A 23,728-nucleotide genomic window follows, 5' to 3' on the forward strand; every position below is an offset into this window, starting at 1 on the left:
GAAAGACAACATTTCATGGAAGATGGAGTGTGTGAGTTCCCTCTTCACGATCAGAAAAATGATAAAGAAACATGTCCACAACCATTGATAAGTCATGTTCACTCATTAGTCCCAGTTTATATTTGTCTTGAGAATCTAGTACCCCAGAGCAGTGAAAGTTATACCTAGGTCCTAAATTCTGGGAAGCAATGCTAAAATAGGATGAATAAATCCTAGTCTGCTCATCACAAGAAGAGAGAGGAGTAGCATAGGAATAGGAAGGATTAAGAGTATAGAAGAGGAAAGCAGGAAGAGAAGAGAATACTAAATCTCCTTCTCTCTATATAAATATATACACACATATGTATATGTTTATGTATGATATATGTTTATGTATATTTATATTACTTATATACATATATATTTAAAGTTTAGTCTCAACCCCATAAATTAATTTCAAGATCCACTTATGGAAGTCATCTGAATTTTGAAAACTCTGATGCGGGTACAAATGATTCCAGGAAATCTGATGAACATGAACGCCAGGGCTTAGCAGACTCAGACAGTTTTCATGGTACCAGGAAAGAAGGGCTTAAAGGGAGAGGCAGAATAGACAACGTGATGTTATTTTTTTTAACAGCTCTAATTGCTTAATTTCTATTATCACTGAGGCTTTGGGAATATTTTTGAGTTATCCTTCCATCAGAATTTTTCGGTGGCAAAATAATTTTCCATCGGAATTTTCCAGAGGTAGAACTATTACAAAATAGTTCAGAATGTAGGCAGTGGAGTCAGCCTGTCTGGGTGGTTTGGAGAAGTTGCTTACACACCACAGTCTCTTCATTTCTAGAATGGGGGTAAAAGAGCCTGCTTCAAAGAGTTGTGGTGTGAATAATAAAGTGCTTAGGTTAATAAATCGTACAGTCAGCTCTCAATAAATACTGGCTATTGGCTGGTAAATAAATACTTGATCAAAATCTGTGATAAAATTGACAATTTTATCCAAAAGAATCCAAAAGAGACAATAAATGTATCTGCTCAGAGGCACTCAAGAAATATTTCTGATGTTGGTTCATTCTCAGTGAATTTGGTGAAAGAATAAATAAAGTCTAATATTACTATAAATTATAAATAATTACTCTTAGCCCTATATACAATGGTGACACATTCTCTGTAGGAAAGCTCTCAGACACATTTTTTCCATATCTTTAATCTGTGAATAGTAATGAATCCCAGCCAAGTCACCTAAACCAAGTTGCCCCTGTGAAAGATTCAAGAATTTAAAAGTTGTTTGGTACTAGAGGCCCAAATATTTAATTAAAAATAGGAAGATAAGACAGGGAAGGGGAGAGAGGGAGGGACAGAGAGAGAGAGAGAGAAAGAAAGAGGAGAGGAGAGGGGAGGGGAGGGGAGGGGAGGGGAGGGGAGAGATCTGACTTCCAAGATCATTCAGTAGAAGAACTAGGACTTGAATCCTGGGTGCCTTCCACTGGCTCTTCGATTTTTCTAGAAGGCAATGACCATCAAAGATTGCAAATTCACTTTGACTTCAAGGGAAAGTTTTGCCGACGGTGGTTGGAAAGAGCAAAGTATGGTGGTTACTCAAAGAAGCAAAAATGAGCACACCTTACCCACTGAGCGTAACAACAGCAAAGACAAATATTATAATCTGTCTTTAAAAATGTCTACGAAAAATACATATTTATTTCCAAGGTGAAAAGGGGATCAAGGCTGCTACTTCCCTGTGAATTTAACCTGGATTTCAGACAATATAAATATTCAAGTTTCACATCATTTTAAGGTTCCCAGCGGAAGAAAATGACAGTCACTTAAAAAAAATTTTTTTCTTTATTGGAGTATAGTTGATTTACAATGTTGTGTTAGTTTCTACTGTACAGCAAAGTGAGTCAGCTTTACATACACATATATCCACTCTTTTTTAGATTCCCATATAGGTCATTACAGAGTATTGAATAGAGTTCCCTGTGCTATACAGTAGGTTCTTACTAGTTATCTATTTTATATATAGTAGTGTGTGTATGTCAGTCCCAATCTCCCAGTTTATCCCTTCCAACATCACTTTTTAAAATGTTCCTTTCCTACACAGTGTTCTGAGGCACCAGGTCTGAGAGATTCACTAGCGAAGGTGTGTTATATTTGTAATTTCCTTTAAATTGCAAATTTCCATCATAGAGTAATGAGTATTATGGTAATTAAGACATTAAATTAGTGTATCATGTACCCTGCTGAGAAAATAGTAATATAGTATAGCAATGCACTAGAGTAGATAATTGCTAGGACAATAGGCATGTGTCCACAGTAAAGATGATGGTCATTTTTAGTGCCCTTATCACCACAGCCAGTTTCAATAGGAACGAGTCCGTCACATTAACTAAATCCTAATGAAACTCTAGAATTACAGAGACACTAAGCGTTCATGTCTTATACACTGGGTTGTGTCAGTCATATCAGCTCCCCTTTATTTGCTTTTTCAGCATAGTTTCCATAGCTTTATGGACTTTCCAGTGTCCTTTATGTAGGTCAATACGAACACTTATTCAGAATGTTTATTATATGCATTTTTTAAAAATTTATTTTTATTTATTTATTTTTGTTTATTATATGCAAAGGTTGTTGTTGTTTTTTACATTCTTTGTGGCAAGACACCATTAACACAACAACACACTGTTTAACTGCATTTGGCGGGGGGGGGGGGGGGGGGGGGGGGGGCGGTGGGGGCGCGGGCAGGAGGGGCAGAGGGAGTTTATCATGTCCTACAGTAGTTCCTATAAAGTAAACCAGGGGCTTAGGGGAATTATTTGAATTACAAACATTTTCAATATTTGTTTCTAAGTCAGAGAAGATGCTAGCATGCAAGTTCACATCCCCACCCACTCACTTTTTATTTTTCTGTCTTTACAGTTCCACCATGGTTTTTAAATCACCCTTCCAACCTCTATGCCTATGAAAGCATGGATATTGAGTTTGAATGTGCAGTCTCTGGGAAGCCTGTGCCCACTGTGAATTGGATGAAGAATGGAGATGTGGTCATTCCTAGTGATTATTTTCAGATAGTGGTAACTATCTTTTTCATATTCACTTTACAATCCCATTCATTGTCTACTCTGTTTTCAGTTGCTTTTCTTTCTTGGGAACAACGTTCCTGTTGGGAATGTTTATGATGTATGAAGAAAATTGTTCCAATAAAGCAAATCATTTTTTAGACTTGGAATTTTTGAGCTCAAAAAAAGTCATTAAACAGTCCAGCCCCCTTGTTTACAGACACGGTTTTAAACAAACAAAGAAAAAATGGGGGGCCTAAGACCAGTGCTTTCTAAATATTCTCATTGGTGGTTCTTGGAAAAACAGAGTTTAGAATCTCGTTCTAGACTGTATGAATCCAAGAATCTCTTCTTTAAATTTTGCCCATTATAATAAAGTTTCAAGTAAGATGCGCTACTTATGAATATGGTAGTCTTACTTTGGTAATTAGGATGGTCACTCTTTGCTCCTTTGCTGCTCTTCCAGATAGGCCAGCTGATCCTACATGAGCAGTAGAAAAGGGCAGTGATGAGGGTGATAGTGACAATGGTGGTGGCAGTGTTGGAGAGGATTTGAAGACCCAGAGTTCACATCCTTTGCAGTTCTGAACTTTGGAAAGAATTGAAGCCAAGAACAATGGTTCTTATAGTTCCTATAAGGTTTAGTGTACCTCTCTGTCCCTGCCCTGGAGAGAGATAATAGGGATAATGGTGGTATATTCACTGAGTTGTTGTCCTGGTACATAGTGAGTGATCCATACCTATCATTATTATTATTGTTTTTGCTGCTACCAGCAGAATGCTTTGCTCATTTAAAAATGCTCTGTGAAAACTCTCCTTTTGGTGTAGGTCAGCATCAGAGGTTCTGAATTCAAATGAATATCTGAGAAATATGAAAAGCACTTTTTAAATATCAAAGAACTTTGCAGCTAAAGAAGGAGGCTTTCAATCCATTTCTCTTATGTTTGAGATGCAGACATGACCCTGTCAAAGAAAAGTGGTCCTCCAAGCCAGGTCTCCCAGGAGACGGCAATTATAGTGTAAGTGCCCTATGGAATTCAGGCACAAGCTCTCTCCATGGCTTTACAGTGCCTCTTGCTGGTGGTCCCTCTTGCACGATCAGAAACTTTCAGAAACTTTCATCACCTCTTGATTCATGCATTTTGTCACATTGTAAGGGCTCTTAAGGAATACATCCGTAAAGAATATCTTTATTATGTTTATCACCACTTACCATTTTTCATTTTTAGTTGCATTTAATTGGTTGGGAATAGAGTAAGAAAGGAAAAAAAATTAACTTTTGAATGCCACATCAATCCATTAGTTCCTTTACATGCAATGCTGTTTCCCCTATCACTGAATTAAAAATGATCTGCCATGGGGCAACTTGAAATGTGTTGTATATGCCTAAAATAGATGCTACTTGCATATAGAGGAAATTGTTGAGTGCCCTTAAGGACACAGGATAAAATGAAGCATTTCATTTTTTTCTACAGTTTGAATAATCTTTTCCCCAGAATGACTTATTATAGCCAACCTACTTAAAATGTTCCTTTTCTTAAGGTAAAAAAAAAAAAAAAAAAAAAAAGTATGGTATGAGCCCTTTTCACATTAAATTGTGCTTAAAAATATTTCCCCAATAGCTCCAGATCTGTCACACATGTAACATTTAGCACAAATAGTAACTTATATGAGAATTGTTAATTGTAAGTTAGTCAACTTTATCTTAAGAATTTTACATCAGCTGAAAATTGACTACAAGACACTAAAAACAATTAAGTATTCCCCATGAGGTAATATTTATCTCTTAATGACTTCAGGGCAAGTGATTTAACTCGTCTCACTTACTGAACTAATTCTTACACTATCGAAGATAAACTGAGTTACTGTAATTAAATGCTATTTCAGATCATTTTATCATCCATCCTTGAAAACTATGGTGGCCCAATTTACATAAAACAGGAGTTAACATTGCTGTGTTTTAATTTATGGATCACTGAAGGTGAAACATTTCGGCCATATAACAAGAATGACATGGGTATAAAAGATCTACCATACCCTCCTCCAAATCCCCGAAAGGGCACACAATTTTAAAAGGATTTTCAGATATTTTTTTTCTCGGCAAATGTCCAGAAAATATCCAACCTAGATTTCTTGTCCTTTAGAAGCTGCAAAGATAAGTAATTTTTGTTTCCTTTTGCTTTTTTTTTTCCCCTCTCCAGCACCCACTGAAACTACTTCCTTCAGTACAAGGAAAAGAATGAGATTTATTTTGATACTAACCTCTCTTTCGTCCATACCTAATAAAAGAGTTTTCTGTTTACTGCTCACTTATGGAGGATGTGCATTCTTGGGAGTATGCTTTTCATGGCAGAACTAGGTTAAATGGTGGCACGTGGATTCAGCAGAATCTTGGGAATCTGTGACATTTCCCAGATGACACAGGACATATCTGTAAGGCTGAGGACCCTCTTGGCCTCCCTTCTGGTTTCTTTTGGGAAGTTTGATTAAAATTTGTTTTGTGATCATTTTGTCACTTGGAGTTTTTTTTGCTTTTTCAAATGCTTTACCTGCTTTTTCTTCTCCCTAGGGAGGAAGCAACCTACGAATCCTTGGGGTGGTGAAGTCGGATGAAGGCTTTTATCAGTGTGTGGGTGAAAATGAGGCTGGAAACGCCCAGACCAGTGCACAGCTCATTGTTCCTAAGCCTGGTAAGATGAAGTGAACCTTGCTCTGGTTCCTGTAGTTGCAGTTCTGCATGGTTCATCTGTGAAATCTGTACTGTTTTCCCTATTCTCAAAGTCAATTTGAAATTATTGAGTTATTTAGTTAATCAGGTATACATGTGTGTATTGATGGTATATTTGTGCTAGCAAATTATATCTATGACTATCGATATATATCTCCATCCAGTGAGATACAGTCAAGATGACTACCACTAAATTACTACCGTCTCCCCTCTTTTGTGGCCTACCTTTCTTCTTGGTGTTTCATATAAATATAAACTCTATATATGGAACATATATATATATGTAATATATATAAAATAGATAAGCATATACATGTATACATACATGCTTATTTATAGTCTTAAATCAATGGAAGTTGGTAGAAAAATAGCAGGAGTAATTAACTTGAAAGTAAAAACATTCTTCTCTTTTTTTAGAACAGATTTTGATAAGTTGTCCTTTTTTCTATAATTTATTAAGTTTTTTATTTTGTTCTGTAATCTTTTAGAGGTTTAATGTGGTGGTGTATTCAAAACTAGCGTAAATCTATAATAGACATGTCATGTAATATCCCCATAACAATATGATTTCCAGAAAACAAGCAAACAGACAAAAACAAACACACAAAAAAACCAGCTGGTCAGCTACTCTGAAATGTGGTTACACTAAAGAAGGTCAAAAACGTCCCTTCTCTCTTTTTATTCTTTTTTTTTTTTAAAAGCAGGGACTGAACAGTTGTTTCTATAGATCAAAATACCTTAAAATATTAATACCTCCTCATGAAAAGTTTTCATACCACCTATTGATTATGTTAATTTCAACTTTTTCAGGCCAGTTTCCTTCCTCTTGACTCAACCTTGTCTTAATCTTTCCCTGCTTTAATTTTAATAGAAAACAAATTTTCTGTTTAGAAACAGTAATTTTAATAGAAAACAGAAATTTCTATATAGCTACTGAAATACATGAGACATAGTCTTTCTTTGGCTTCTGTCATTTACAGTGTGCCTATTGAGGCCTTATATTTTGTGCATCTCTAACCAATTATCTGAAGATGCTCAGACTCTCATAATAATGCTCACAGCGATGACTTTCTCTGCTTTTCTTGATTAAAACAAAAAAGCAACCATAGAACCACAGTCCCAGATGAGTAAAGGAATGAAAGGAACTATTTAGGAATTTGAAGGTACCATTAACTCTTGTTCAAGATCACCAGTTTCTCTGATGGACTGTTTGTTTTCCCTCCATTTAATGTGCCTTACATGTGAATGTGACCTCATTTGTGCGACTAAATACATTCTCTTCGGCCGAAACAGTAATGGATAAGGAGGGGAAAAGGAACCTCTAAAACCAAGGTCTCTAATATGAGCCATGGTTTAAAAACTCTGTGCTGTCTCATTAACAACGACAATATGGCAACATTTACACTAATACTGATTGCTACACAAGTCACAGATTAAGAGAATTCTAGTTAACGTTGATTTCCATGTAAGGCCATAAAGCTGAGGAAAATGCAAGATAAGTAGTCCCGTATTTCTGAAGAGAAGTATGAGGTACATTCTCCTATCATCCCCTTTAACTGCCATTAGCGATGGAGGATTCTTTGAAGTGTTGAAATTCATAGGATTAGACAGACATCATCATGGTGTTTTCTTTCCCCCACAAGTCAAGTTGTGGAGATACCAAGAAAACCCCTTGAACAGAATGTGTGTGTGTGTGTGTGTGTGTGTGTTTTACTGTTTTGCAAAAATGGAAAATGGGCAACTTACCCTGACTAAAAGCTGTCTGGAGCTGCCCACAACTGCAGGAGGAGAAAGGGGAAGGCAACAGTGGGGAGAAGCTCAATTTCCACCTTTGGGAAGAATGAGGGTGTGAGTTGCACTTGAAGAAAGCAGGGCGGAAGACATCTTGAAAGGCCTTGCCCACGAGGTCCTGGCTGCTAAGGCTACAGCCACCAAAAGACGCTAGAGGGACACTGGCTGGGACGGAGCTGAGCTGGGAGCTGGTGCAGAAGACTAGCCAGATCCTGCCGTGCCTGCTGCAGGAGGGGGTCCAGGGCGGGGCTTCCTAGGTTGGAGGGGCTTCTGAAGAACACAGAGCTGCTCCCCAAAAAGAGGCAAGTTGATGCCTTCCACGACTGTGGGCTCTCAAGAGCACAGGCTAAGAAAAGCAGCCTTTGTCTCTTCACTCTAAATCCATCTTCTCTTTCTACCCTGGAGAAGCCCTAAGCAGAGGGGGAAAGCATAGACCCAAGAGAATTAAAAAAAGTGGTGACAGACAGTCCCATTGCCTCTTCCCCATTTTTGGTCTCAGGCCTACTCTGGGAGGCGGGGAGAAACTTTAAATTGAACATTAAGTTAATGTCTTGATTTAGATCTCAGTGGTGTGTGTGTGTGTGTGTGTGTGTGTGTGTATTGCTGTTGTTGTTGTCATTATTGTTTTTAATATCTGCAAATAAGGCCTTTAAAATATTTTAAGGTGCCCTTAGGACCTGAGGGTTGACCCAACTTGTTATCTGGGGTAGGAAATATATCCGATAGGGTGTGTTTGAAAGTGGATGAGAGGAGAGAATAAAACTGTTTCCCCTTGATATTCCAATAGTTCAGCTCGTTCAATAAACCAATTATAGGCATTCAACTTCATTTACACCAGGCAGCTCTGAATTCAACAGGTAGCTCTTTATTAACAGTATCTTGCCTTCCACTCAGGCCCTGATTCATTTGCGTCTCTGTGACCACAAAAGAGCAAGGCGCCCCTCGGCATAAATGTCAGTTACCTCCTGGCTAGGGCAAACCTTGGAGAATCTTGATAATTCATTCTTCTCCCATCTAGATGGTAAAATGTTGTCAGTGGATTCTACATTCTTGGTCGGTGTTTATTGTATCTGGCATCGGATTAGAATGAAGACCAAAATCTGAAAGCGTGACAGAACACCATTGTGACTGTCTTACATCCCCTCCTTGTAAATGATGGATTGCTTTTTCCTGGCCATTTAATCAGGTCTTAAAATAATGCCTCTCCACCTCCGCAGAGGTGCAGTGTAGGCCATGTGCACAGATGGTGGAGAGGCCAGCCATAAATATAAACTCAGCAATGAGGCTGACCTTGGCAGGAAGAACAGAGCCCTCTCTGTTTAAGTTCCAACAATAAACGGTCACCATATATTTTGAGGCACATCGTGAGTCTGCACTGACCAGCTGTTCAGCTTTGGTCTGTCCACATGCTTGCGGCTAAGAGTTTCTCTTGACAGCCATAACAATCTGCTTCTAACTGAAGTGCACACAATGGCCTGTTAGAGCCAGTGCCCATTGTTGGTGGATATTTACATAAGCCTAATGAAGTTTCAACCTAGTCTTTTCTATATAGTTAGTTATTCCCTCTTTAGCAATTAGTGACTTAGGAAAGAAACATCATCTACTAAATTAAATTGAGTTAATGACTTGTTTCTCTTTCCAGAAGATAAATTTTGGGAAAATACTGAAATGTGTGCACTGTAACATGTGAAATATATACATGATTTTCTCTAGATAAAGATCAATGACACTTAAAAACATCATTATACTAGAGGAGGTGCTATCAGTAATGGTTTCTATCTGATACTCTAACACCACACACACAGTTCCAGACTGCTGACCCTCTCTCTGTATACCTAACACAAACATGAACGCACACACACACTCGTGCACCCACAGACAATGGTCTGCACACTTAAGAAGACTTTGCATATGCATCAAAAATACTTTAGCCATATTATGTAAGTGGTGGTGAATGCGAGTTAAGATATTTTATCTGATATATATCACTTGTATTGCCTATTCATCTCTTCTAAGAGCTAAGGAAATGTTTTCTTGTTATTTGTTTTAGTTTTATTTATTATTTGGTGAGGGACATTGGTTAAGAAGTCCTCTTTCCAAAAGGAGATTGACTGTAGCCCTCCAACTCTACTGTTCAGTGAACAGCCCAGACAAAATGTGCCAAGAATCAATGTGTTAGGCATCATAAGAATAAGATGTTTCAGTAGCCAGATTTGCAAACAGGTAACCAGTACCTTAGGATCTGGTTGACATAGCAGATGCTGATGAGTTAGTTACCCTTGAGTCTCATCCAGTGAACTGGAGTGTGGGTAAGTAGTAATTAAATTAAGACTATCGGGTAGCAAGAAGGAAAAGTGAGCATACTTTCCAGTGCTGGTGGGGCAGCGTGGGAGCATAGAGAGCAAGGCAGGAACAAAGGTAAGATAGATATAAGATATCAGTTGTCTCTGAGTTAGTGATTCTGGTTCTAGTTGCTAGGTAGCATTATGTTTCCAGGCCAGTGGTCTTCAGTGAAGGTAATTGGAAATACCTAACTGCTGGGCAGAGAAGAAGAGAGGGCCAGGGAACTGGGAATGCAGCTGTAATCAGGGCATATGTAGTCTGGAATATTTTAAATTTAATGGCAGAAATGGGTGAAGATAGAATAAAGTCGCCATGGGAAGAAATAATGTATTCTTCATATTCTACTATGCACAGAAAGGTTATGTGTTCACAAATGAATAAATGCTATTCTAAATATTTCCTAAATGTAGATCTGCTTGGGCAAGTTACCAAATCATGCCTTCCACTGAAGAAATATATATGGGATATGTGTCTCATGTTAACACTGAATATTTTTTTAATGCTGGTTTTGTGTTTTTCCTCCAATATTGATGGCAAAATAGAGTTTCCCACTGTAGGAGGGGAATATATTGGTTATGCCTTTAGTAAAATAGTGAGCTACTATCAATTCCTTGTTCTCCCCTGGGAAAGGTTACTGATTACAAATGCTGTAGAATTTTAAACATTGTATTAAGGCAGTGTATTATATATTAGCAGAAGTGTTAGGTCCAATCATAAACATCAAGGCATAACATCAAAAGTCCTTTTGATGCCAAAAACTTGGCCTCTGTGTCCCAGTGCTGAATCAAATCTCAGAGACAGAGTTTTGGGTGAAATAGGAAAGAATAGCTTTATTGTTTTGCCAGGCAAAGGAGGCCACAGCAGGCTCCTGCCCTGGAAAACTTTGTGTCCCCACCCGGGAGGATTTGGTGAGTTGCTGATAAGATTAGGAGGTGTGCAGGGCCTGCACTCCTTTATTCTGGTGTCAGGTAATCTTTTGATGAGCTTCTCTGGTTCCTTTAATCTGGCCTCCTCAGGGTGGTCTTCTCTCATATGAAGAATGCTGACATCTTCCACTTGTTGGGTCTTAGTTCTATAAAGGGCTTAAAGGCAGTGTTCTGTGTATCGCTTGAGGCAGCACCAGGACCCTGCCCCAAGGCTGCACTATTGTCTCTTGACTGTTCCTCCCTTGTCTCTGCATCCCCTCCCTTCCCTGATTAGCAACTGTTCGAATCTGCCCTTTGGAACTCAGGGAAGGCCATGGAGGCTGGAGTCTGTTCCTTACAAGAAATGGGGGACATGAAAAGGCTTCCGTGCCCAGGAGCCCCACAGGGTCCTGCTAGGTTTCACTTTGGATCTGTTTTTGTGACTTGTTCCCTATCAGTACAAGAGGAATACCTTGAAATCCAAATAGGCAAGAGGAATATGTGGGTGCGTACTCATACAGTGTATATTAACTGCAGCTAGTTAAAGTGTTTCTTACTAAATGTGGACTCTTGTGTAGTAACTTCAGTGAGATTGTGTGAAACAATGAAAATTGTACAATTAGTTGTAACACTTCAAGATCTGTTAGAATTTAATTTGTCAGTGTAATAGCACTGTGTAAGAGAGATTGTTACTAACTCTCAAGTGGTGTACTTTTAAATCTGATATTAGTCACTGGAGGTCAATTAAGTTGAATTTTTGTCTCTTATTATGAGAAGAGTTACTATGATTTAAGCGCTCAGTATTATTTTGTGTGGGATCAAATTATTCCTGGAGTTCTGTAAATAATTTAGAAGAGCCAGTTCCATGTATTGGACTAATATATTGGTGGACCCAAACTAGAAAATGAGTCATTAGACAGTTTCCCTCACACAAACTGAGACGCTCATTAAAACTACAAACATTCTCTTTAGAGTTCCATCATTGAGTTTACGTGAATGAAAGTGCAACTTAATATTTTTGAAACTTGTTTCCAGTGATGATTATAGTGATTATAGCTCATAAGCTTTCCACAAACATTTTCCCTTATAAGCCTTAGTAATTAACTGTAGCTATTAAGATACAGAACCGATTTTTTTCAAGGAAGTGATTAATGTCCGTATATGTATGTGGCTGTGAATTTGTTCAGTGTACTGAAAAATTATTTCGCTAGCTAAGGTAAAGATAAAAATAAGAGGAAGGTAATGTCTGCTCTTTTATTTTCTACCTCAAAGTCTCCTTTCCCTTAGAGAAATCTTGACGCTCAAACTAGCACTTTCCCTGAGGGGTTCAACGATAGCCGAAGTTTCACATTTGATTTTTTACCATGTGATATTCACGTAGTCTATGAGATGTGGACACATTTCATGTCCACATCCTTCTCTAGTTTATCTATAGAGATTTAAACTATACTGGAATATAGAATATAATGAACAGAATCTTAGACAATATTGCCTAACCTTTCCAGGTCTCCATTTCCTCAGCTTTAAAATACAATAGATAATTGTCTCAAAGATTTAGTGCAATAAATGTATGTCAGAGGGGTTTGTAGGCTGTAAATTGCTACACAAATGTTAGCTATTATAAAGTCTTCCACTGGTTTATTTAGTCTCAAGAAAAACAGGAGACATTTCTTGGGATGCATACAATGATAGCTATCTTCTAGCATATTTTTCCATCCTCCAAGAAAAGAATTAATAAACAAATATTTCAGGGACAGTGGCAATTTGAAGTTTAGGTATTTAGCCCAGTGGACAAGGTGAAGGGAAAAGGTTTATTTCAGAATGCCTGCAGTGGAGAGGTTTGTAGTAGGGTTTACAGTATCCCTTTAATGACTTGCTCATTCCAGTTTTATGTTGGCAGAGGTTTCTCAGCAAATAAAAACTTGTCACTCACCTTGTCCTTCATTCAGCATGTGCTTCAAGTAGGAAGCTAGCTCAGTGCTAATCAAGAGGATATGGCAGACTTCGAAATTAGAGATGAATTCTACAGTAATATGAAGTATCCTGAGACCAGTGATAACTGTAAATCCATACGATATGAAAGACTTGATAGATTCATAAATACTGATCACATCAGACTTTGGTGGTAAACACACCAAAGATTGTTACTCCATAGCTTTTTAAAATCCCCATTGTGGGGAAGTGGAAAAGAAGAATCCTGATTTTTCCACTGAACCCAAAGGATCTTGTTCTTGTATTTCTGCCTTTTATTTATAAATCATCGTTTGATAATAGATGTGCCTGGACACACACACTACACACACATACAGATATTCCTTCTGATATATTAGTATAAGAGAATTTTAAAATATCAAGGTGATCATTAGTAGGAGGTATATATAATTTAATAGCTAAAATTATATAGATGTAATTTTAACTGATTATCAAAGTGATAATAATCAACATTGATAGGACTACAATGAAAATAGTACTCATATACACAGTTTGAAGGAATGAATTACAATGTAGTCAACAACATAGGCCTCAGATGATTCCACAGGAAGCTTTGAAGCTGGGTTAGCTACTCAGGGTACTCTACCCCCAGAGATGGGTATGACCTTGAGTGAGGTAGCTCTCTTTAGCTGAAGGCAGTTACTGGAGATGGATTCTGTAGGGAGCCATCAGCCACCATCACTGTCTCCAGCTGGAGGAGTAAGTGCCACAGTCCATGAAAGGGAGATCCAGACGGTACACCACCCTATTCACTACAGTCTCCCGCTGTGCCACTCAAACCTATTTGCTTCATGTAACCAATTCTAGAAATAACTATTCCAGGATACAGGTTGGTCTTATTCCCTGGGGGAAAAGGAAGGTTAATGGGATGAACTACAGCCCTCACCAGTACAACTACAGCTGGTCTCAGGGCTGCAATTTGTGCTCATCACTTCCTTCCTCTCACCCTCAGCCAACATCTCTGCTCATCTGTATGGCTTAGCGGATGGAATGACTCAAACTCCTATTCCTTCGCAAGTCATAGAACTTGTAGTAGTCTATTTACCATCAAAATTGGGGAAGAGAGTACCAAGAGACACTCCAGTAGATCACCTGGGTGCTAACCACAGTCCTCCCTGTTTCCTGCTTCCCCCTGATGATCTGATAATTATTCTCTCCTTGCCTGCTGCTATTTTGGCACAAGAAGCCTGAAATGACCAGGAAGCAGTGATAGCTCAAAGGTTAATGATTAAAGCATTCCTCCTCTGGGAACTAGGACTTCTGAGTCCTAGAGTTTCAGGGATGAGAAACACAGATTCCCAAATGGGTCACTGGGAGTGATGGTAAGCAGGGTTGCACCTACTTCAAACTCTTTTATCCATTTACTCTACCTTTGGGGACATGGCACCGTATACTGATCATTCATTTTGTGTATGTACCTTACTCTAGAGGAAGGCTCTTCATTTTTTTAGGATATCGTCTTCAGTCTTAACCCATTGCTCCTCCAAAAGACTGTACTTAGGCTGTATCAAGTTAGCGGCTTCTCAGAGGTTGGTTTGTGATAGGATGAGGGGCTCCCATGGTCGTGTATTCATGCCCACACCCCTTTTGCTGTTAAGTGTGTTATTTGATCTTCTGTAATATTATGCATGATCCCATGTCTGTGGCTCAGAAACTTCGGGAGCTCTCAGTACTGCAGGCTGAAGCCTTGAGAATAAGAAAGGTGGAATATGTGTATAGTCCAATCAAGATGAATTTCTGCCCTTTCCAGAGTAGAAGGAGTTCAGTATAAACAACTTGCTACCAAAAAGTTAGTCGGCCTCCTCAAGGAACATTGTTTTATTGGGTGCTCTGCATCGGGCTCTTTACTGGTAGATTGAATGTATGGCAGCTCCAGTAGCTGCCGGTGAGCCCGTGTTGTTGGGCAATGCACAGGTCCAATCCCTGCCACAATAGCCTCTAAATTTATGCACCTTTGATGTCACCACTGGAGCCTGGCTGATATCACCTGGCCAGATTGTTCCATCTAATTGATTGTGTCTCTTTCATGGAGGATACAATCTGGTGTTTAGATGTTTTCAATTAACAATAATCATGCCTGGGATAAACTTCATTGACTACAGTACTTCATTGACTACATTGCACAAAGCTTGAGGTTTAGATGTGATTCAAAGATCTTTATAATACTTGATATCCACTCCCAGAGGCCCATCCAAATCTTTTCCAAATCTCCATGTCCCTGATCTTTCAATCACTATCCCTCCAGACCCCTGGTCAATCAGCCAGGCCATTTGACTTTGCTCATAATCTACATATATATATTCTTACTCTGGGCCATTTCTCTCTTCACGTAAGGTAGATGGCCTGGTATACCAAACATTCTGCCTATTGAGAAAAGCTCCGGACTGCTCTCTTTCAGGGCTTTCCCTAAGAGGGGCAGCCATCTATTCTGAGTGCAACCACATACCCACGTACCAAGCCGACAAAGCTTGGCCTTCTTCCTCCTCAGTCACTTGGTCATAAGTGTGAGTCAAGGGGGAAGTTCCTTGGACAGCAGTGATTGAAAATATGGTGGTCAGGGACACCTGCCATTATGCCCTCTGGTCATGCTTGAGCCTGATACCAAATATAACACTTTCATCTGATGATGGTGCTGCATGAACCTTTGACTCAGTGCATCTCAGGGAACTCAGCTCAAGATGAACAGTTCTCGCCAGTTGATTATCCAATAGTTGGGCATTCTTACTCCAATAGGGTCCAATATTTTGTCAGAATCCATTATATAAATGGTGTGTAATTCTCTACTGCAGGTGGCCTGATTTTACAACAGAACCGTCAGGGTTTATGTTGTGATTCTTCTATCAGGGTCTGCTGTCATCTCTCCATAGAACATTTTTTCTACCACCAATGCCTCTAATACTACGGAGTCTGCTAGGTTGTATAGCCTAAGTGGCAGAGCCACTTGCATCATGGCCTGGACCTGCTATAATGTCGGTTTTTACTCTGGAAACCGTACTCAAAGACAACACCCTTTCACATGACTGAGTAAATAGGTCAGAACAGAATGTGCTGCCTGCACAGCCCAAATGCTTAAGAGGCATTGTGATTCTTTCTTAGTGTTTGCAGGTATCAGATATAATAACGTGTCCTTACCTATAGGACATGTCTTGCCATGCATGCCGCAAATCACAGTGCCTCTAAAATCTTTACTAACGTTATAGGCCACTGTATCTCCATAGGGTTTGTCTCTCACTACTGGAATGTATATTTTTTTACCAAAGCCTTCCATGTATTTGCCATTTCTTGCTCAACTTGTCCGGTGAACATGCTGTCATTAAGATAATGGACAAGTGGATTATGCTGCAAAATATCTGGATGGTCCAGGTCCCTTTGGACTATATTAAGACAGACATGGGAGAGTTAGCATAGCTCTGGGACTGAAATGAATGATGATTTTTCATTCCTAGTGAATGAGAAAATGTTTTGGTTATCCTTTCTTATAGGGATAGAGAAGAACACATCACTATGGCTAAATGTGACTGGCGGTCATTTGCATTTCATGCAAAGATATAGCATCTGGTATAGCAGATGCAATGGGAACCACCACTTAGTTAAGTTTGTGGTTGTCCCCTGTCATCTTCTAGGTGTGATCTGATTTTTGTAAGGGACCAGATAGGGGAATTAACTTAGAATGTGATAGGAATTACCATTCTTTAGGACTTTAAGAGTGGCAGTCTCCTCTGCCCTTCCCCCAAGATGTGATATGATGCAGTGATAAATGGAATATAAATAGTGAAATATAAATATATAGTGGAATAAATATAATATGTATATAAATAGTGGAAACAAATATAAGAAGTAGAATATAATTTTTGCACGCAATATGGGTCCCAACTTTTAAAACAAACAAATCTAAATCTATTTCTATATTTGTAATAAAACTATTATTTTTATTTTAGAAATCAAAATACATGGATGCAAACAGTATCAAACAGCAAGCAATACACACTAAAGCATTGCAAGCGTTTTAGAAATGTGAGTGTGATTTTGCCTTTAACTTCAGGCCCCAGAGAAGCTACTGGGAGTATTCTCTACCCCTTGGGACACTTAGGAGGCCTTAGGAATAAGACTTTTGTATTTTAGTATTTTCAAGCTCGTAAGAAACCTAGAAACATAAGAAAATAAACACTATTTTAACTTATGGAAAATAACATGCCAACAGAGCTATCATCAGTCCTATTTAGAGTAAGATTTAAATAAATACAGACCCAAAGGAAAACACAGAGAGAATAACATATTCTAGAACATTCTTGTGTTGGGTACTGTGTGCTAAGCATTTTACATGCATCATTCCTTTCACTTCTACAATAATCCAGTCTAGAATATATTTCTGTTCTCATTTCGAATGTTAGAAGGTTGTGCCCCGAAGAGGACCATGCAATATAAAATAGCTACAAAGTGGTAGAGCTGGATTTGAAAACACTGTTGAATCTTTGTTAGTGGGTAGTAGCATGCTGAGTTCGGGCTTTACAATCACATATTAATTGATTCCTCTCAAGAGTCCTATGGAGGAGATAGAATTGTTTTCCCCTTACTTTGTGGGTGAGGAAACTGTGGCTCAGGGAAGGTAATTAACTTACCAAGGCCACACAGCCAGTCAGCCCTCTGACTTTTGCACTTAACTTTCTCATCCACTCTGCCATGATGTGACTGACCACCCATATTCTGTCCACCACATGGAGCTTTGTCAGGTGAATGGGTGATATTTCAGATTTATTTGAATCTAGTCAGACTGGTTTGGGAATTATCGATAGAGGAGAAAAGCTTGGAATTAATTAAAATTTCTAACATTCTGCCACTCAAATGATCTCTGTCCAGATTCCCACTGTGCTAGAGGTCATTACTAAGTGTGGGTCAGTTATAATATTGTCTTAAGAGTCTTAAAGGTAAGCATCACATCATCTCTGCTATTCAGGAATCCATACTTTAACCAAAAATACACTTGATGCAACTAATCTTACTTATCAAATACAGTTAAGACAGAGTGACTTGTAGGGGTGGGGGAACAGTGCATGGAGAAAGAATCCATAAGGATCAACAGTCCCATTAAATGTAAATAGTCTAAACACTCTAGTTAAAAGATAGAGATTGTCTGGTTGGATAGAAAGACCCAACTATATGCTGCCTACAACAAGTCCATTTCACATATGAAAACACAAATATGTTAGAAATAAAAAGATGAAACAAGATGTATCATGGTAACACTACAAATAAATAGATAAGAAAAAAATTTAACCTGGAGTTTCTTTACTAATGTCAGGCAAAATAGATTTCATGGCAAGGAATATTATCAGCGATAAAAGGTTTATTTCATAATGATAAAGGTTCATTAATCAAGAGAACATAATCCTCAATGTGAATGCAACTAATAATAGATCTTCAAAATACATGGAACAAAACTGACAGAACTGCAAGAAGAAATAATCTACAATTATAATTGGAGAGTTCAACACTCCTTTGTCAGTAACTAATCAAACAAATTGACATAAAATCATTAAGGATATAGAAAATTTAAACAACTGTATCAACCAGCTTGACCTAATTGATATTTCTAGAACACTCCACTGAACAAGAGCAGAATGAATACTCATTTCTTCTCACGTGCACACAACATTTTCCCAGTTAGAGCATATCCTGGATGTACAAAAGAAGTCTCAAATGGACCTGGAGGGTATTATCCTTAGTGAAGTAAATCAGACAGAGGAAGACCAAAAAAAAAAAAAAACCAGACAGAGTGACTTGTCATGGTGTTTTAATTGTTCAACATTTATTAAGCACGCTGAAAATGTATGAAGACTCACATAACAAATACAAATTAGAGATAGTAGATGCCATTCAAAGAAAGTTCAATTCTTTATATTTATACTCCTTAAATTCTAATACAGCTAGTGCTTGGTGTATTTTTGTTTGTTGTTGTTCTAACCCTATTTTTAGTACCCCTTGTCACACAGAATGACAAGGCTCCTATTGTTTTGAAAAGTTCTTTCACTTATTGTTTTATTTTGTTCCCAGCTTTAGGTGAGAAGCTCCAGGTTAAAAAATAGGTTTAAAACATTTTTTTTTTCAGATCGTCTACTCATGGGTCTTTAACCTATAGTGTCGTTCCATCAAAAAAACAATAGTTAGTGAATAAGCGTAAATGACTAGTGCATGCTGTGCACAGCTGTCTTTGTTATTTTGTGTTGACAAATATCCACCAAGGATCTATAGATGACCTTAACTTTCTCTGACAATATTGACAAAATATATATACCTATTTAGTTGATATCTGAGTTTGATATATTGTGGAACATAAGAAAATTCAGTTGAAATGAAAAATAACCCGTCCTCAAAATAAAACACGCATCATTATAAAGCAAGAAAAATCAAATAGAGAAGTGAGTTTTCCATATTTTCTGTTATTTTTCAGTGCCAGTTCTTATTTAAATAAAGATCTCCCTGATAACCAGACAAAATATTCTTTAGTTCTGAAAGATGTGGGCTGAGTGTATGTATATAAAAACATACAAAAGCAGAATAGACTATCTTGAATAGAGAAGAATGATTCTTTCTCTAAATGATTTTCTCCTAATAATATGACACTTATTTGGGAGAAAAAAGAAATAAAAATACTATGTAGCATATTTTATATCCTTCTCTTGCCTTGTCTTCTTGATCTCATAAATAGAAAGAGACATGAGATAACAAAATTGGTGGCCCAGACATAAGTCTTTGGATCTCATGAATTTCATATCCAATTTCTGACATACAGACTACCTGCTTTCTTTTCATATGTCTGCCTTACTTCTCATTATTTAATATGAGCCTTTGAGCCCAATTCTGATCAGCTATTTTAGGTCTTTAACACGCTTGCCTAGAAAGGATATTGTGACCCTTGGGGAAATTCAACTGAATGAAGTGGTAAATGCCTTTTGCTTTTTATATCAGGAACAATAACAACAATGATAAAACCTCATACCAAGTAGACACTTTCTTGCATATAAAACGTTATCCTAGAATAAGTTATTCCTATTTTCTGAATGCAGATGCTAAGTGGTTGCTCAAGCTTCTAGTCTAATAGGGAACTTTGAAGTAGAACAAATCATTACCATGAGTTCCAGGAGTATATTCATACAAGAGGTAGGGCTAGCACAATGAAGAGCTTAAGCAACTCTTCTGTGGAACAGAGGAACTCATCTCTGAGGATGTGACATCTAAGCTAAGATGGACGTTGAAGAAGGAAGATGATTTTTGCCAACCTATCCAGAAGGGCAGAGAAATGGCTGGTAGAAGACATGTTATACCCAAAGCCTAGAGAAATAACACAGAAGCAGAAGTATATATTCAGAGAAGTATGTGTGGTTCAGTAAGATGGGAGAGATATTCAGGGGCTGAATCACAGTCTGTCTTTCAGAATAGGGCAAAGAAAATTGGACTTTTTGTCTAGGCTGTGTGTGGGATGTTGGGGGCTAGGATGTAAAAGATAGGCATGCTCCTACTGGTGTTTTTAAGAGAGAACTCTGGAAGCAGTGTGGATGATAGCTGGGTTAACAGTGGCAGGAGGCAACACTAGAGATAGAAAAACTAATCGGGAAGGTATATCGTCCATTGGTTAGGCAAGAGAGAATAAGGCCATCTAAGACAACAGTACAAAAAGCGTGAGTAGATATATTAGAAGGTCTTCAAAATGTGGAGATTACTATGAGTATGTGTGGATGCATTAGGGATCTGGGATGATTCCTAGATTCTTGATTTAACTGTGTAGATGGTAAAACCAGTACTTACAAAGGGCAGAAGACTAAGAAGAGTGATTTAGTGCATTTAGACAGAAAGAACCTGGCTAGTGAGTTCCTTGAGGGTGCCTGTCTTTGCATTTCAAGCACCTGGTAAAAGGCCTAACAAGGGCAGGCTCTCAATTACTCACTGGAAGGCCTGAAGGCAAATTCTGTTTTCCTGCTTAAGTGACAATACCAGTGATTTAGTAAAAGATGAAGCAAAGGAGGTAAACGTTTAAAAAGGTCTCAAAGCATATAATTGAAAAATTTATAATCAAAATAGGCAAAATTAATAGTCTGACTGAAAAGGAATGTTCTGCTGTGTGTATTTGAGAGATTGGAGCAGAAGGAAAGATGAATGCAAAATGTTTTGTAGTATCCCCAGAGGGAAATAATTATGGTCTGAACTGGGTGGCAACTCAGCTCATGGAGAGAAAGATAAATCCAAAGAATACTATGAAAGAGGAAATGCTTAGCAGTTTGCATTTGAACTGAAAAAGAGATTTTAATGCTGACTGGGAATCCTGTAAGTTATTGGCATTGCTGCTGGTGATGAAAAGCTTAAGGGAGAGTATGACGGAGCCTTATCGTGCACCCTAAGTTCCTTGATAGGCTATAAGTGAGTCATTCTCCTACTGATGAGAGGATTCCTCCTTGCTGGACATTTTTTTTTTACCCAGCTCTGAGGAAGGGACTCATTGTACTGCCATCTTGGAAGGAATTAAAGGGCTATGCATTAACATAAGATAACCATTGAGAACATGCTGTCACCGCCAGGACCAGAATATATTGATTTGATTATCCCTTAACTATCAGAAGGATATAACTGATCACTTCTTTTTCTTCTCTCTCCTCTTTGTCTCTCCTTTCTGTGACAGACAGATTAGAACTGAGAAATAGATTAGAAGTGGAAGGACTAACTTTGGTTCTTCGCCACCTGAAAATATTCCATGTAATTTACCCTGACTATCCTTGTTAGAGTGTTAAATATCGACTAAACAGTTTAATATGGATTTATGTAATGAGTTCACAAATTGATTTTGCAGAGTACGCTTGCTTTAGGAAATAAGCATCTATTCACGTGGCTTGGATGCCATACCTGTATGTTTTGAAATGATGAATGGATTTTTTTTAAATGATAAGGATTCTAATTTATGATCATTTTATCATCTCAATATTTAAAAAGCTCAGAGTCCAAAACAAAACAAAACAATGATTTAGAAGCTCCAGTTATCTCGTAGGGGAAGCAGTCTCTATAGGGTAGCAGTGCTAATATCTCTGAGTAACAGTATTAAACAAAAAAGACTTTCACCCGATGTCTGCGAAACCTCCACTTTCTCTTTTCCCTGTGCAAGAAAGTCATATGTACCTTATTTAAACATTAATTATTTAGCCTGAATTGTCTGCAGCTCATTTGTAAAATAAAATTCCTTGCAAGTTTGAAGATGAATCCAAGAGAGGTGCCTCTCTCATGCGGGTCCCCTCCTTCCCTATCTCGGGTGGCCAAATTTGATGTAATTGTAATTGGTGATGGGGTGGCGATGACAGTGTCAGCCAATCATTCTAGGCATGACTGCTAAGATTTGTAATTATAATGTCCTTTATTCCCATTTAAATTCAGCAGTATCTTCACATTACTATTCTTTCTCTTGAAACATGGAAATTTGGATATGGAGGTTGGGGATGGTTAAGAGAAAGGGTTTTGCCTTCTTGAAATCTATACTTTTTCACAGTCTATCCCATTTCTCTAAGGCACCAGAGACAGGGGAGGCCAGCTATCAAGAATGGTAATTTACAATCTAAGAGTGCTTAATCTAAAATCTGTCCTTGTCGAAGGAGAGCATGTTGGTCCCCATGCAGCAGTAAAGGGAATTTTATTTCAGCATAAGCTTCAAATTGTATTTCAAATTGTATTCTTTAAACTACCCTGTCCTTATCAGTTTATGCAATGTACAAGTCTTGTGGGCCTTCAACCTCGTTCTACTTTTAAAATAGAAATCACTAAATGTAAACTCTGAAAATGTAAACTAACCTCATAAACTGATTACAAACATAATCGTTATATAGTTTTGATGGGATCTAGCTTTATTAGTAATCATTTCTCCTGGTGATTAAAATTTAACTCTCCAAAGAGACCTTTTTCCCTAACAGACTTGTCTCTCTTTCACTGTAACCATGTTATATTCTAAAATTACTTCCCTTAATTTTCACTTTCATATACAATAGAGATTTGCTTACCATGGCTGTTAAAAAAAACTCATAGTTGAGGAATATATTATTTTAGAGTAAAAACTGGATCGAGTAGACAAGAATGAAAATACATACATAAGATCTTTATAACTATTTTTGTTCACTTACAAATCACTAGGCAGCATGCTAAATAAAGGCAGTATCAAAGACATAGTAATAATGGGTATTTTGTTTTAACTCTATTTATAAGCCCTGTTTGCTGGAAACCTTTAAAGATGTCTTACCCTCATAGATTCCAGGTGATGTGTATAAAATATTTTGCTTCAGAAAACACATATCCTAACTTTATTTTCCCTTGTTTTCTGGTCTGGAACTAAGTTAAGTACCAATATCTGGCTTCCGCCTACTGCCTCACTGAATCTCTCCTCTGTTATCCCAAGTTTATCCTATTTACATCTGCTCTAGTGGATCCCTAAATGCTACACCTCACTGAGTTCTGCATCCACCTACCCCTGTAACACTGGTCCCTTTTTTTCCTTCATAGCAGATTCTACTAGGGACCAAGTCTAAGATTTTTTTTTCACCTTTACTTTTTCTTCCAACAACCTTCCCAAGGCATTATTGATTAAAAAAAAAAAAAAATCCAACAGGTATCATCATCCCCTCTTCCTCATCAAAACATTCATTTTTCTCTGCTGTGTTTTAACACAATATTTTGTCCTCAAACCTCAGTTCCTTTATGTTTTCCAGTTATCTCGTATGAGAGTGACAATTTGAGTGCTAGAGATGGCAGATTGATGACTGTGTGTGTGGTATATATGTAAAATTATATATATTATTACTTCAAGAAACGTCAGATATCCAAATTGACTTGGAAAAGACTTGATTTCTAATATGTGAAACTCTTGATGCCTGAAGAGTGGCACAGTTATGGTTTGGATGCTT

The 23,728-nt window shown here is 37.9% G+C and overlaps 1 protein-coding gene across 1 annotated transcript in view; it reads left to right on the forward strand.

Annotated features, from left to right (window-relative positions):
* DCC (DCC netrin 1 receptor) overlaps positions 1–23,728 on the forward strand; it is a 776,413-nt gene that overhangs the window by 291,419 nt on the left and 461,266 nt on the right. The window contains 2 exon segments of the mRNA XM_073789896.1: positions 2,902–3,056; positions 5,611–5,731. Coding sequence (XP_073645997.1) covers positions 2,902–3,056; positions 5,611–5,731 — 276 coding nt within the window.

This window comes from Tursiops truncatus, chromosome 13 (assembly GCF_011762595.2).
Source record: "Tursiops truncatus isolate mTurTru1 chromosome 13, mTurTru1.mat.Y, whole genome shotgun sequence".
In the NCBI taxonomy this organism is placed as follows: Eukaryota; Metazoa; Chordata; class Mammalia; order Artiodactyla; family Delphinidae; genus Tursiops; species Tursiops truncatus.